Source organism: Uranotaenia lowii, chromosome 1 (assembly GCF_029784155.1).
Source record: "Uranotaenia lowii strain MFRU-FL chromosome 1, ASM2978415v1, whole genome shotgun sequence".
Classification (NCBI taxonomy): domain Eukaryota; kingdom Metazoa; phylum Arthropoda; class Insecta; order Diptera; family Culicidae; genus Uranotaenia; species Uranotaenia lowii.
The window spans coordinates 16,708,828-16,721,856 of record NC_073691.1 but is presented as its reverse complement, the minus strand read 5'-3'; the positions used below and the strand labels follow the sequence as shown (position 1 = coordinate 16,721,856).

The 13,029-nt window shown below is 33.2% G+C and overlaps 2 protein-coding genes across 2 annotated transcripts; one reads left to right on the top strand and one right to left on the bottom strand.

The window, feature by feature from the left end:
• Window positions 1-4,782: 4,782 nt before the first annotated feature.
• On the bottom strand, window positions 4,783-5,166 carry LOC129741076 (histone H2A). The gene has a single exon (XM_055732779.1). It carries the CDS (start codon window positions 5,155-5,157, stop codon window positions 4,783-4,785), a length of 375 nt encoding a protein of 124 aa, XP_055588754.1. The 5' UTR covers window positions 5,158-5,166.
• Window positions 5,167-5,492: 326 nt separating this feature from the next.
• On the top strand, window positions 5,493-5,997 carry LOC129740990 (histone H2B). The gene has a single exon (XM_055732677.1). It carries the CDS (start codon window positions 5,493-5,495, stop codon window positions 5,865-5,867), a length of 375 nt encoding a protein of 124 aa, XP_055588652.1. The 3' UTR covers window positions 5,868-5,997.
• The last annotated feature ends 7,032 nt before the right edge of the window (window positions 5,998-13,029 follow it).

Sequence of the window (13,029 nt, the reverse complement as noted above, 5' to 3'; positions counted from 1 at the left end):
TGTGACCCATAGATAGGTCTTGACTAAAACTTTCCGTCAGCGATACTTTTTGTGGAGAAATGAATCCAAATGTATAAATTGAAAATTGCCGTGCTAAAAATGTCCAAATATGAGTCCAATTACCGTATGATGAAATGATGGGAATAGAAATAGACAACGAAAATGATGATGATCACATGGAAGAACAATACCCTTCAATCCATAGACTTCGACACTCGACTTATATGCCAAGATGTCTCCTGTAGTAGAATGTCAATTATTTATTATAGGCCAAGATGTCTCCTGTAGTAGAATGTCAATTATTTATTATAGGCCAAGATGTCTCCTGTAGTAGAATGTCAATACATAGGCTTCGGAGAGGCGCAAGACGTGGGTTCAAGTCAACATCGATTTTCATCTAATCTTTTCCCTCAAATTTCAATTTACACACTTTGTTCGGTAGTAACTGTCGGATTCAGAGATATTCAAAATCTGATGCACAACCGATAGCATCTATCGTCTCGAGAATTCGTCAATCGACTAACCATTTCCGTGGGTCGTTTCTCGTTATTGTTTTTCCATTAAACGTCCTTTTCGTGTGTCCTTCTCTTTCATTCATGCACTCATCGCACTCATGCGACTCTCAGTTTATTGCACGCTTAGAAACGAGTAAGCAATGAATACCATTTTCTACACTGATTATTTTAGCTTGCTCATCTGTATCCTACAATCTCCCTTGCCTCTACTCTCCTAGAGAAATACTAAATGGTATTAAAAAGGGGGTTCTCGCCATTATATAAATAATAAAAACCTGTAGTATTTTACAAGAATTAAACCCTTTGCTAGCAAGAATTTGTGATGTACGATGTAACAATTAAAAGCTGCGAAAAGTTATCCCGTTTCACCTCTGTAGTGATTTGATTTACAGAACTTAAATTTGAATATTTTTGAAGCTCAACAAAAACGTGACTTGCTCTATGGGATGCCTGATTTTCCAGTTCCTCTCTCTCTCTCTTTGTTTTTCTTACAATTCCGTTTATACTAAAATAAATTTAAAATTTAAGCGATGTTAGAACTTTGATCACCATTACAAAAAAATTTAAAATCCGTATTTTTTATCTGATCAACCTATTTGCTACATTCCATTTTTTTTTATAACAATGATTTGAAACCAGAAAAACTATCTGTTCACTGACCCAAGCAATATTTGATAAATATAATTTTAGCCGTTCTTGGTATTACAGTACTAAATTGCGAGTGGCCCATGCATCTTTTTTTTTTATTAAGCCTTACTTTCTCCTGTGCAAAAATACCTAACACATTCATTTACCAAATTGATGTTTTTTCGTACTTTGGAAGACGATGAACACATTTTGAATTTCTTTAACCCCGAATATACAGAATCGAGCGTGGGAGTGCAACGTAACGCAAGTAACGCATGCTAAATGCCATCAAAGTCCAAGTATAAACCGAACATAAACAAACCTTTTCAGCGGTGCAGAAACCGGAGAAATACAGCAGTAAAAGAAATCGAGCATTTTATATTGGTTTATACCGAATTAATCTTCAAACATTTAGAAATCGTAAGTCTTCTTTGTTGCTCAACGATCCAATTCCAGTCAAAATGTCAGACCTGGTTTCGTTTCGGATTACTCTTTGTACGTCGCTCTGGTGCAAGCGGATCAATGAAAATATCATCGTCTCACCAACATTTCCGGTCTCGTCCACCCTACTCAACTTCCAGGGACCATTCCAGGCGTGAACCAATCCTTATAAGAGCCGCAATTACTTTGAGTCAGATCAACACGCGGATCAAAACCGAAGAATTTTTAAGATCGCAAATCAAACATTAGATCCTGGGTTCAGACGACCCATGTCGACTTTGAATCAGATATAGTTTCCAGTCTTATACATCGGTCCAAAGTACTTGGCAACCAGATTAAAATTTCCAGGTAAATACTAGTGACCGAATTCGCAGAGTCAGACTTCTGATTACAGTACAGCAAGTGTCACCTTTTCAAAATTCTGACTTCAATTTAAGATTCTGTAAATCTATATTTCCGTTTCTATAACCGACTAAGGACTAAGACATTGAAGTGTTAGATTCAGCATTTCACTTATGATCAGAAAATCGGATATAACTTCTTCATTACATATTTGTTAATTTTTTTTTACCAATACTCGAGATTTTGGCTTTAACTTGTAAATTTAATTTAACAGACAGGCTCTTAGTTCTAACACAGAGAAGTTGTTATGAGAAATTTGGACTTTCAGATTTTTTTTTTTTTTTTAAGGGAGTTTAACTGCCAGGGTCATTCTTCCCTAGGACTTTCAGATAACCTTTTACTATTGTTATATTTTTATTTTTAAATTCATAGTTATCCAAACCATAGATCATAGACGTTAGTAGATATTGGATTAAGACACAGATTCAGAAAAAATGTCTACGTTAAGAAATGAGTTTAGTTTTGAGATTCAAGTTCATATTCATATTCTAGATAAGGTGATCTTGCTTTCTGTTTTAATCAAATGTTTGATGTAATAATTTATCGTTATAAATTCTGTATTCACATTCATTATTCTGGATTACCAGAATATGAATGACGGTTGTTGATTCCGGTTTTACACTTGAATTCATATGATCATACAGAAAGGTTTGAAGACTCAATAAGTATCAAAAAACAGGCTCAAATTTCCAGAATCAGATCCATTCCGTTTCAAGACTGTTTAAAACTGGCTCTAATAATTGAAGAAAAATATATTTCAATTCTGGATTAGAAGACTTAAAATGACGTTTGTACATGATGGCTTCAGGCTCAGAATCAGAATGAAATTTGTTTCGATTTGTATACTAAAGTTGGTATTCAAATTCAGATCTCAGACATATAATAATGTTCACAGCTTTACTTGTAGACGTAGTCTTAAGATTCAACTGCAGTTTCAAACTTATGACGAAACCTTTTGTAATTGATTTCATGTATATTTGCATGATGCATGGATGCATATTTCAGATTTATTGTCATAACCGTAAAACAGATTCATTCGAAATTATGACGAAGTAATCATTAACATTATTAAGGACAATTTTAAACTCGAGTCTCAGTCCCGAATTTCAGAACTTGATTCTTACAAAGAAACAGGAAATTAGAAATAAGAAATTGATTTTTAGTTACAGCAGATTTCATTCAATTTACCTATTCATTTGAAGACAACTTTTCCATTTTAACATTAATTTAATCCTTTTTTCAACTTTTTATGTGTTCATGTAAACTTGGTTAATTTTTTTAACTTTCTTTGAAATTTTTCGAAAAATATAAAACAAATTGGAATTGCATTCTCGCTTGAAGAATCGAAATAAAATTTCTGGTACATTGAGAACATTTTTTTTTTAGTTGGTATCGTTTTCAACTTCAAATATAAAACATAAAAATGTGTAACATTACAATCCCATAACTAAAGAACATTCAAATAAAATATGCAATAAATTGGAGTGATTTTTAATTTAAATATCATGTATAATAGTATTTAAATTTTTTTTGACAAACTTTACATTTTTTTTGTATTGAACTTCACAATCAAAAAATCATTTAAAAATTTGTAATTACTAAATATATGCATGGAATATTTAGCTTTAAATTATTTTTATTTAGAGCGGTTCATATTTACTCTGACTAAGACTTTTTTTCTCAGAACTTTTTTTCTCACATGTATCGTAATCCACTTCCAAAACAATAACTTTCCTTTCTACCTTTTTTTTGTTTTTAACTATTATTCACTTTTCAGTTTGGTTTCTCGGAGCTCCGCCTTCCCATCGAAGCCCCTTACAATTTTTAAATACATACTTATTTTAATTTTAGTTTTCTTTTTTTTTTAGAATTTTTTTTTCTTAGGAACTTCGCCTTCCCATCGAAGCCCTTCATATTTTTCAATACTTATTTTTTTTTTTTTTTTTTTTTTTGGATCTCCGCCTTCCCATCGAAGTCCATCATTTCTTTTGAATTCAATTTGTTTTCATTTTAATTTTTTGGAACTTCGCCTTCCCATCGAAGTCCATTTTTCTTTTCATTTTTTTTTAAATTATTATTAGGATCTTCGCCTTCTCATCGAAGTCCCATTATTCAATAACTTTTCTTTTTCAAATTAATTTCAAGGATCTCCGCCTTCTCATCGGAGTCCTTTTGAAACAATCTTTTATGCACTTAACGCCAATCAAAGCGGCTATTTCCGTTTTTTCTCACAGTATACTCACCCGATCCGTGGAGTCACAACTGCGCCATGTCGGATTCAGAGATATTCAAAATCTGATGCACAACCGATAGCATCTATCGTCTCGAGAATTCGTCAATCGACTAACCATTTCCGTGGGTCGTTTCTCGTTATTGTTTTTCCATTAAACGTCCTTTTCGTGTGTCCTTCTCTTTCATTCATGCACTCATCGCACTCATGCGACTCTCAGTTTATTGCACGCTTAGAAACGAGTAAGCAATGAATACCATTTTCTACACTGATTATTTTAGCTTGCTCATCTGTATCCTACAGTAACGTAGAATGATCGGAAATGTGGATATGTTCAAAATGTGCTCTGATGGCTGCCAAGCTTTTGGAAAAGTGATCGGAAAATCTTCAACCGAGATTTTATCCTTTGTTTGAGCTTGTTTGTAAGGCATGATAGCAAAATTTGGTAGAATTTTGTCATAAAAGTCTGCTCGGAACTGAAAAAATCAAAAGTATCATTAAACCCTTAACACAAATGTTTGTCGTCCTGAAAAGGACGGTTTGGTTTGAAGAAGAGATGATCTTAGTTTAAGCCTTCTTTTCGGTCTTTTTGGGTAGCAAAACGGCTTGGATGTTTGGCAGAACACCTCCCTGAGCAATGGTGACGCCCGAAAGCAGTTTGTTCAATTCCTCGTCGTTACGGATGGCCAACTGAAGATGACGCGGGATGATACGGGTCTTCTTGTTGTCACGAGCGGCGTTTCCTGCCAATTCCAGCACTTCAGCTGCCAGATATTCCATGACAGCGGCCAGATAGACGGGAGCTCCAGCTCCGACACGTTCTGCGTAGTTGCCCTTGCGGAGCAGACGATGGATACGACCAACTGGGAACTGAAGTCCGGCACGAGATGATCGGGACTTTGCCTTTCCCTTGACTTTTCCTCCTTTGCCGCGGCCTGACATTTTGCTGAGATGAGTTTCGAGTAACTTTTCACAAACGAATTGACGAATGTAGAATGTTGGAAACTCAGAGAGGGTCGGTAGTTTTATACCCTAGGCAACCCTGAGCTCAAGCAGGTATATTTATGGCGAACATGAAGCATAAAACATAGAGGGGAATATGTTACCCTCTCGTGAGCATAAAAAGTACAGGAGAATAATGGGCAAAACTGTAGGGGAATAAGGCGAAATCGAAAAACGGGAAAACCGTGCCGGACGAGTTTTGCCTGCTTAAAAGCAGCTGCAGCCTTTGCCGAATTCATCAGTTTCGTTTCGAACTTTATCTCAACAACTCTACAATGGCACCGAAAACCAGCGGAAAGGCCGCCAAGAAGTCCGGCAAGGCCCAGAAGAACATCGCCAAGGGAGACAAGAAGAAGAGGAAGGTCCGCAGGAAGGAAAGCTATGCTATCTACATCTTCAAAGTGTTGAAGCAAGTCCACCCTGATACCGGAATCTCATCGAAGGCCATGAGCATCATGAACAGCTTCGTCAACGATATCTTTGAACGTATCGCTGCTGAATCGTCGCGTCTGGCTCACTACAACAAGCGCTCGACCATCACATCCCGCGAAATCCAGACTGCCGTACGTCTGCTGCTTCCGGGAGAGTTGGCCAAGCACGCCGTCTCTGAAGGAACCAAGGCTGTCACCAAGTACACCAGCTCCAAGTAAATTGGAAAAAATATTGTTCTCCAACGGCCCTTTTCAGGGCCACAACGAGTTTTTTGAGAGTCGCGTCACTTTTTCTTGACAAATGAAATGAATTTTATAATCCATTTGATATATCTTGTAAATTGTTCAACCAGGCTAATGTATTTTTTACTTTAACAAGTGTAGATTTAGCATAGATCATGAAATCAGTTAGACTTTTCGGAACATACAGAAAAAATAGTATAATAGGGCAACTCGAATTTTTCATGAGTTCAATGATCGCTACATTATATTTAATTAAATTGCCCTGTTTTGTGTCAAAATTTAACTTTTTTTGTGCAAATTTATTCAACCACTTGCTTTCGCAAAACTAGGTCACTGGGAGAGAAAACTTTTCAACGGCTTTCTCAACTCACACCGTCAAAGTGTGTTGAAACGGACAGATTTTCGCCTGTAATAAAACAAAATGAAGCCCTAAAGTCAGTCACCGTTTGTCCCTCGAGCGGGATCTACCAAGCGATAAAAATCCGAAAATACGCTTGGTTTATAAGATGAATTTCCCGCGTTTTTTCCCTTTTTATTCCTCCAGGGCATCATATGCACCGTACCAAGCTGGGTATGTTTATGGTTGTGTGTGTATCTTTTCCATTAATTTTTCCATCCTCGTCAGGAGTTTTCTTCACATTTTTTTCGAAAGTAAACTGTTGACTGCCGATACTGGCTTTTATATTCAGTGAAGAGCTGGGTGAGCTGAAAAGAAAACGTTTTCATCATATTTTTTCGAGATGTAAAAAAAAAAACTCAAAAGTTGCTTCATCACATATTCTTAAGGATGCTCATGTGTATGTGGGGTTAGATGAATGCTATCATGTGAGTTGGAATGGTGTGACTGGAAAGAAGATAATGTGAGGCAAAAAGATTTAACCACACCATTACCTACTCCCTGCTGTTGCTTCTGTTACGAACGATCTCTCTTTCTCGTTTTCAGAGCAGCTCCGGCTCCGGTGAAAGAATAACAAAACTGATGCCCGGATTAACCCCTTTCACACCGACCCCATTGTTAATTTTTTGAATGACAAAGTAAACAGAACAGGGGATGAAGTGGGAGGAAAACGATAAAGGGGTGGTTCATATATCAACAAAAGCTCCAGCATTATTAAGAGGTATTCCTGGGGTACCTTTCAAAGAGAGGGGGAGTGCTCTTTAATGATGACTTTACGATAAGCAACAGGGATTCTCAATTTTGATGGGCATACTGTATCAGCATGATTGAATGAATTATTGAACAGGGAATGAATTTAATGACATACAAGCACCAACGGTTGAATCGATTAATGTGTAACGGTCAAATTAAACAGAACGAGATCTAAAAGACTTCGGATAGAGAGGACCGCTACCAAATCAGATTGTAATTTGAGAAAGGATCACTTAAAAAATGATGACAGGGATTGGTAGTTGGGAACACCGCTCAATAAGGGCTGCGAATTGGAAGATTTGGCTCGAAAAAATTCCGTGTTGTGACAATCGCAGTAGTAAGGCAGAAAGGTATGAAAATTTGTAACAAAAAAAAAACTGCGCGATGAGAGGATCGCCACAAACATAGAAAGATTGCCAATTGCAAAATAAAACATGAACTTTCACTAAGATCTTATTAGTGTGTGTTCGTTTAAAAGAACTGAGAGGACCCGTACAAAAATTGTTAGTTAAAACACGTTAAAACCATCGCGATGTTTGCTCAAGGGAAGAATGCCACGATGTGGTAAATTCCTGGCCAAAAAAAAAAGCGATGTTTGCAAAGACAAAAAAGTAGATTCATTGTATCGCCACAAAATTTTGTAAGTTGGGGGGCTGCTACAGCTGAAGAATAAGACAAATGAAAAACATTTTTAAAGAGTAATTTTTTTTTATCGATGATCTTTACAATATGAACAAGAATTTGGGTGTTTTTTTTTCTTAACCATACTTTTGTTTCATTTTTTTCACTTTTTTCTCATTAGTTTTCTGAGGTTCTCACAGATCTTGCTTTTATATTTTTAAACAGGTTTTCATCATTGTCTTTTATTCTCGTATATTTTTACCTGCATTTGCATTGAAGTTATTTTTGCACATTTTTTAGAATGTTTTTTTTATACTATTATATATCCGCATCGAATTTTTCCAGTGCCGTTCAATGTTTTTCTTCATACTCCTTCAATATTATTTTCAGTATTCTATTTTTATTCCTCCTTTGAAAAAATACTTGGTACTTTTTATCTTCATTTTAACCTCTCTTTTTCGGTTATTTTTTGTTTTATTCTAATTTCCTGTTGAGCTTCGTTTTACTTTTTATATCACATTTAAGTAATGTTATGATCAATTTATACTTTCCCACCTTGATCTAATTATAGTATCGTCGTTTTCCTTTTTCTCGTTTAAGGTTTTCATCTTTGTTAAATTTATCATACCTTCAATTTTCCGTTTTATAAAAAAGGTTGGCTTTTAAACCAATTTTATTTTTTCCATCTTCATTTGTGTTTATTTCAGTTTTTTATATTTATACTAATTTTTTATGCTCTTAAATTTTTCTTTCTTAATTAAATTTTATTCTTCTTATATTTTTTTATTTGTTTAATTTTTTCTAAAACAAAAAAAAAGTTCTTTCTATCTGTGATATCTCTTGTTACTGTAAAACCTTCCATCACCTTCGAAAATTTGTAAAAACAGCCTTAAATCAAGATTGAAAGACTGCAACCAAACGAATGCTTGCGTGTTGGGGCGACCACCTGCAAAAACAAGACTCGGGTTTGGGATAACCGCTTAAAAAATAAAGGGTGTACGAGAGGGCTTCAATATAAAAAAAAGTTTGCAATATTGCAAAGTGAGACGAGAGGCCCGTTGAAAATACGGATTGGGAGGACCACTTAAAAAAAGAAGGCATGTGAGAGGACTGCAATAAAAAAAACCCGATTTTATACACTTCACAGTGGATTGTAGCCTTTCTTACAGACTGTTAATTATATCATATGACACAAAATAATAAACAAATGGTGCCTTGGGATTTCAAAATTCTGATTCATAAAATTTCATTCATAAAATAAATTTGAAAAATTAAAATTTTTTGAGGACAAAAGTATTCATAAAAAATTATATAAATTACATCTTTTGCAACTAATTGACGGTTTTTGAATGGCTGGATCCTGGAATATCCTGTTTGATGCCGTTTCTCAGCATATGGTTATCTCAAAATTAACTAGATATAAAATTAAAGGAAAGTATTAAAAAACGCCCAACCATATATTAATTTTTTTTCAACGTTTGCTTTCAATAACCTCTGAAGTGAAGGAAACGAGGATAAAGAAAATATTATTGGATGAAATGTGCGCATCTCACTTACTATAAAAAAAACCCAGCACCCAGACGGTTTAGCAATTCCATCATCTGTTGAATTGTAAAACAGCGTACATGATCTTACATTCGCTAAAGTAATATACGATGCGGTAACATAGGGTCCAATAATAGGTAAAATATGTAACAAAATTGGCAATTTTATCATTCTAGAATATTTTGTGAATTTGGCAAATTTTTCAATGTCGATATGGTCTTTCAGGTCAGTTTGTACCTTTGACAATTTCGTCAATTTTTTTAATTTGTAATTTAAATGACTAAACTGACAAAATGGACAAAAATTGCATTCATGACAAGAATTACAAAATTGACAAAATGACAAAAATGGCTAAATTAACACAATTCATACAATTGTCAAATCATGAAAAATTGACTTAAATGACAAGATTAACAAAAAGACAAAATTAACCAAAAATCTTAAAAATGACAAAAACGACCAACATGACAAAAGAAAAAAATAAAAATTAAAAATATAACAAAAACAACAAAGATGACAAAAAGTAATAAACTTGCGACATGTCAAAAATGACTTAATTGATATAACTTGACATAATTGACAAATTTAAAAAAAAAATTAGAAAAAATGGACTAATTTTACGAAATTGCGAAAATCTCAGCTATATCAAGTTTTTCATTTTCGTAAAATTTGAAACAAAAATTGCAAAATTGATAATAATAAAGATATTGACAAATTTTAAAAAAATTGACAAAATTGAAAAAAATTGACAAAATTGAAAAAAATTGACTTACTTGACAAAATTGAGAAAATTTACAAAATTTCGATTTTTTTCAATTATGTCCGTTTTGTTAATTATGTTAATGTTATTAATTTTGTCAATTGTTTCAATTTTTATACTTTTGTCAATTTTTCTTGATTTTATTAATTTTTTCAATTACGTCAGTTTTGTCGATGTATGTGTTCATTTTGTCCAATTTGTTATTTTTTTTCCAAATAAATCAAATTTTTTTTATTTTTCAGCTTTCTTATTTTTACAATTTTGGCATTTTTCTATTTGACAAAAGGGACAAAAATAAAAAAAAAAAAAATGAGAGAACTAACAAAATGTCGATTTTTTTTTATTTTGTCTGTTTTGTCAATTATGTGAATTTTGTCAATTAAACGAACACAAACACATACAGGATCTCAATGAAACATGATGTTTCCTCGAAGAGATTCCTTTTTTCTTAATTCTAAGCGTACATCTTTCGGGGATATGATGGCTAGCATCTTACAAATGCTAAAACCACCAACCCACCGAAAGTGTACTATGTATGCCGAGACCGGGATTCGATCTCACACCCTCTGGCTTAGAAGACTGGAAGGCTGTCCTCTACGCCACGGGCGGCGGCAATTGTGTCAGTTTGGATAGTTTTGTCAATTTTTCTCGATTTTGTAATTTTTTTCAATTACGTCAGTTTTGTCAATTTAATCAATATGTTCATTTGGTCCAATTATTCATTTTTTTCCTAGTTGGTCAACTTTTTCATTTTTTCAGCTTTCTTATTTTTGCCAATTTTGGCATTTTGCTATTTGACAAAATGGACCAAAGTTTGAAAAAAAAAATTGAGAAAAATTACAAAATGTCGATTATTTTTGCAATTTTGTCTCTCTTATCAATTGTGTTAATTTTGTCATTTTTTTTAATTCATTCAAACTGATACATTTGGATAGTTTTGTCAAATTTTCTTAAATTTGTATTTTTTTCAGTTACGTCAGTTTTGTTAATTTTGTCAATCTGTTCATTTTGAACAATTTGCCATTTTTTCCCAAATTGGTCAATTTTTTTTTATTTTTCAGCTTTCTTATTTTTGGCATTTTTTGTATTTTTTTTTTGAAAATATTGCCAATTTTATCATTTTTGTTCAGTTTTATCGTTTCTGTCGTTTATAGTCAATTAAGCTGTTCAGTCAATTTTGTCACTGATGGCAATTTTGTGAAATTTGTCGGCTTTGTCAATTTTACCAACTTTTTCAATTTGATCAATTATGTTAATTTTGTTGAATTTGACAATTTTGTCAGGATTGCGAATGGATTCAATTTTGAAATTTTTGTCAATTTTGTGTTTCTGTCATTATGGTTATTTTTGTAATTTCAGTCATTTTAGGCATTGTTGTTAATGTTGTCTTTTTTGTAATTTTTTCAATTTTTGACAATTATTTTTTATCAATATTGTAATTTTTGTCGAATTAACCTATTTTGTAATTTTGTTAAATTTGTTAATTTCGTCGATTTTGTAAATTTTGTTATTTAGAAATTAGTAATTTTTGACGAATTGATCAATTTTTTCTATTGCAATTAATTCAATTTCGTCAAATTAGTCATTTTTGTCGAATTTCTCATTTTTGATAATTTTTTTATTGAGTCGATTTTGTCCATTTTCACAATTTTGTTAATTTGGTTTTTTTTTTTGACAATTTTGTCATTTTCGTAAATTGTGTCGTTTTTATTAATTTTGTTGAAGCTGTCAATTTTTATAAAAATATAGTAGAATTTTTGCCTCTGAGATTTGATTGAACATATTGCAATTGAGTGATTTATGTTTAGGCCTTAACATTGTTAACAATGCTCGATTTGAGATGCCGAAAGAATCTTTGACGTTTTTTATTAGGAAAAAATGTCAACAAAAAGGTAAAAATCGATGAATTTATATTTTATTTTACTATGGCTTTTTTCCTTCAGAGATCTCTACAAAAGCAAGCAGAATCGATTCTCAGGTCTTCTTCTAGAATTTCAAATTTTTTTTTAATAATATATTGATAACAGCTAGGCGGTACCTTGAGTTTAAAAAAAACTGGTGTTTTTCTTGCCATTGAAAAGCCTGTTTTTTTTAACTAAAGTAACAAATTTGAAGGTTTTTTCTGGAATCAACGGAGTGTTTGAGCTGTTTATTGTACTGGAAAAAGATTTGAAATTATTTAGATTTTTATAGATTTATTCAAGTATCGTATTCCATTTATGAAAATGCACTTCTGAAATGTTTGCTCGTATGTGAGAACTATTTGCACATTTTGCGTAAATTTCTGTAAAAAAATGTGTCGGTGTGTTTTGCAAGCACCTTCTCATAAAAAAATTTTTGTCCAATAATTTAAAAAAAAATAACATAAGGAGCTAATTCCCTTTTAATTATATGCTTGTTTCCAAAGGCTTCCCAAATGCTATAAACTAGGATTGATCGATGTTCAGGAAAAAAAGGATCTCCAAGATCGTTTTAGATAAACGGCCGTAGGATCGATCCACCTTAAAAAATCGGAGCTTTAAGATCGATCTCTGATAGATCCTCTGATAGATACTTTGATAGATCGACCGATTTTTAGCAAGGGGAGCTACTTTTTGTAAAAAAAAGCAATTAAAAATAACAAGAAATTTAAAAAAAGGAGTTTAGAAGTCCCCACAAAAAATCTAGTTTTTGGGATTCAAAGCCAAAAAAAAAATAACGTACTTCTTTTCTAGAGTTAACATTTAACAAACCTATCCTAATTCATCATTTAATCAACTTCCCTTCATTTTCTTTTTCTCTTCCAGGTAAGCATCCTTCAAGTTTCCCCCAGAAACAATCACCCGGAGCGTTTTCATCCAAATCGGAAGGAAATCCAACTTTTTCCATTCGAAATATTCGCGGGAGGCACAGATTTCTTCCTGCTGAAGACCCGGAATGAGAGTTCCACATCGACAACCGAAGCAAAAGCCCACCCAAACTAAGTACCTCTGCGAAGCCGAGAAATGTCGAGAGTTGCTGATCCAAATACTAATCCGATCGTTTTGTGGCCACATTTTATTGAACCGTATCCGGAGGTAGAG

Excerpts from the sequence above, each read along its gene's own strand:
- LOC129741076 (XM_055732779.1), bottom strand. The coding sequence starts at position 5,157 with ATGTCAGGCCGCGGCAAAGGAGGAAAAGTCAAGGGAAAGGCAAAGTCC.
- LOC129740990 (XM_055732677.1), top strand. The coding sequence starts at position 5,493 with ATGGCACCGAAAACCAGCGGAAAGGCCGCCAAGAAGTCCGGCAAGGCC.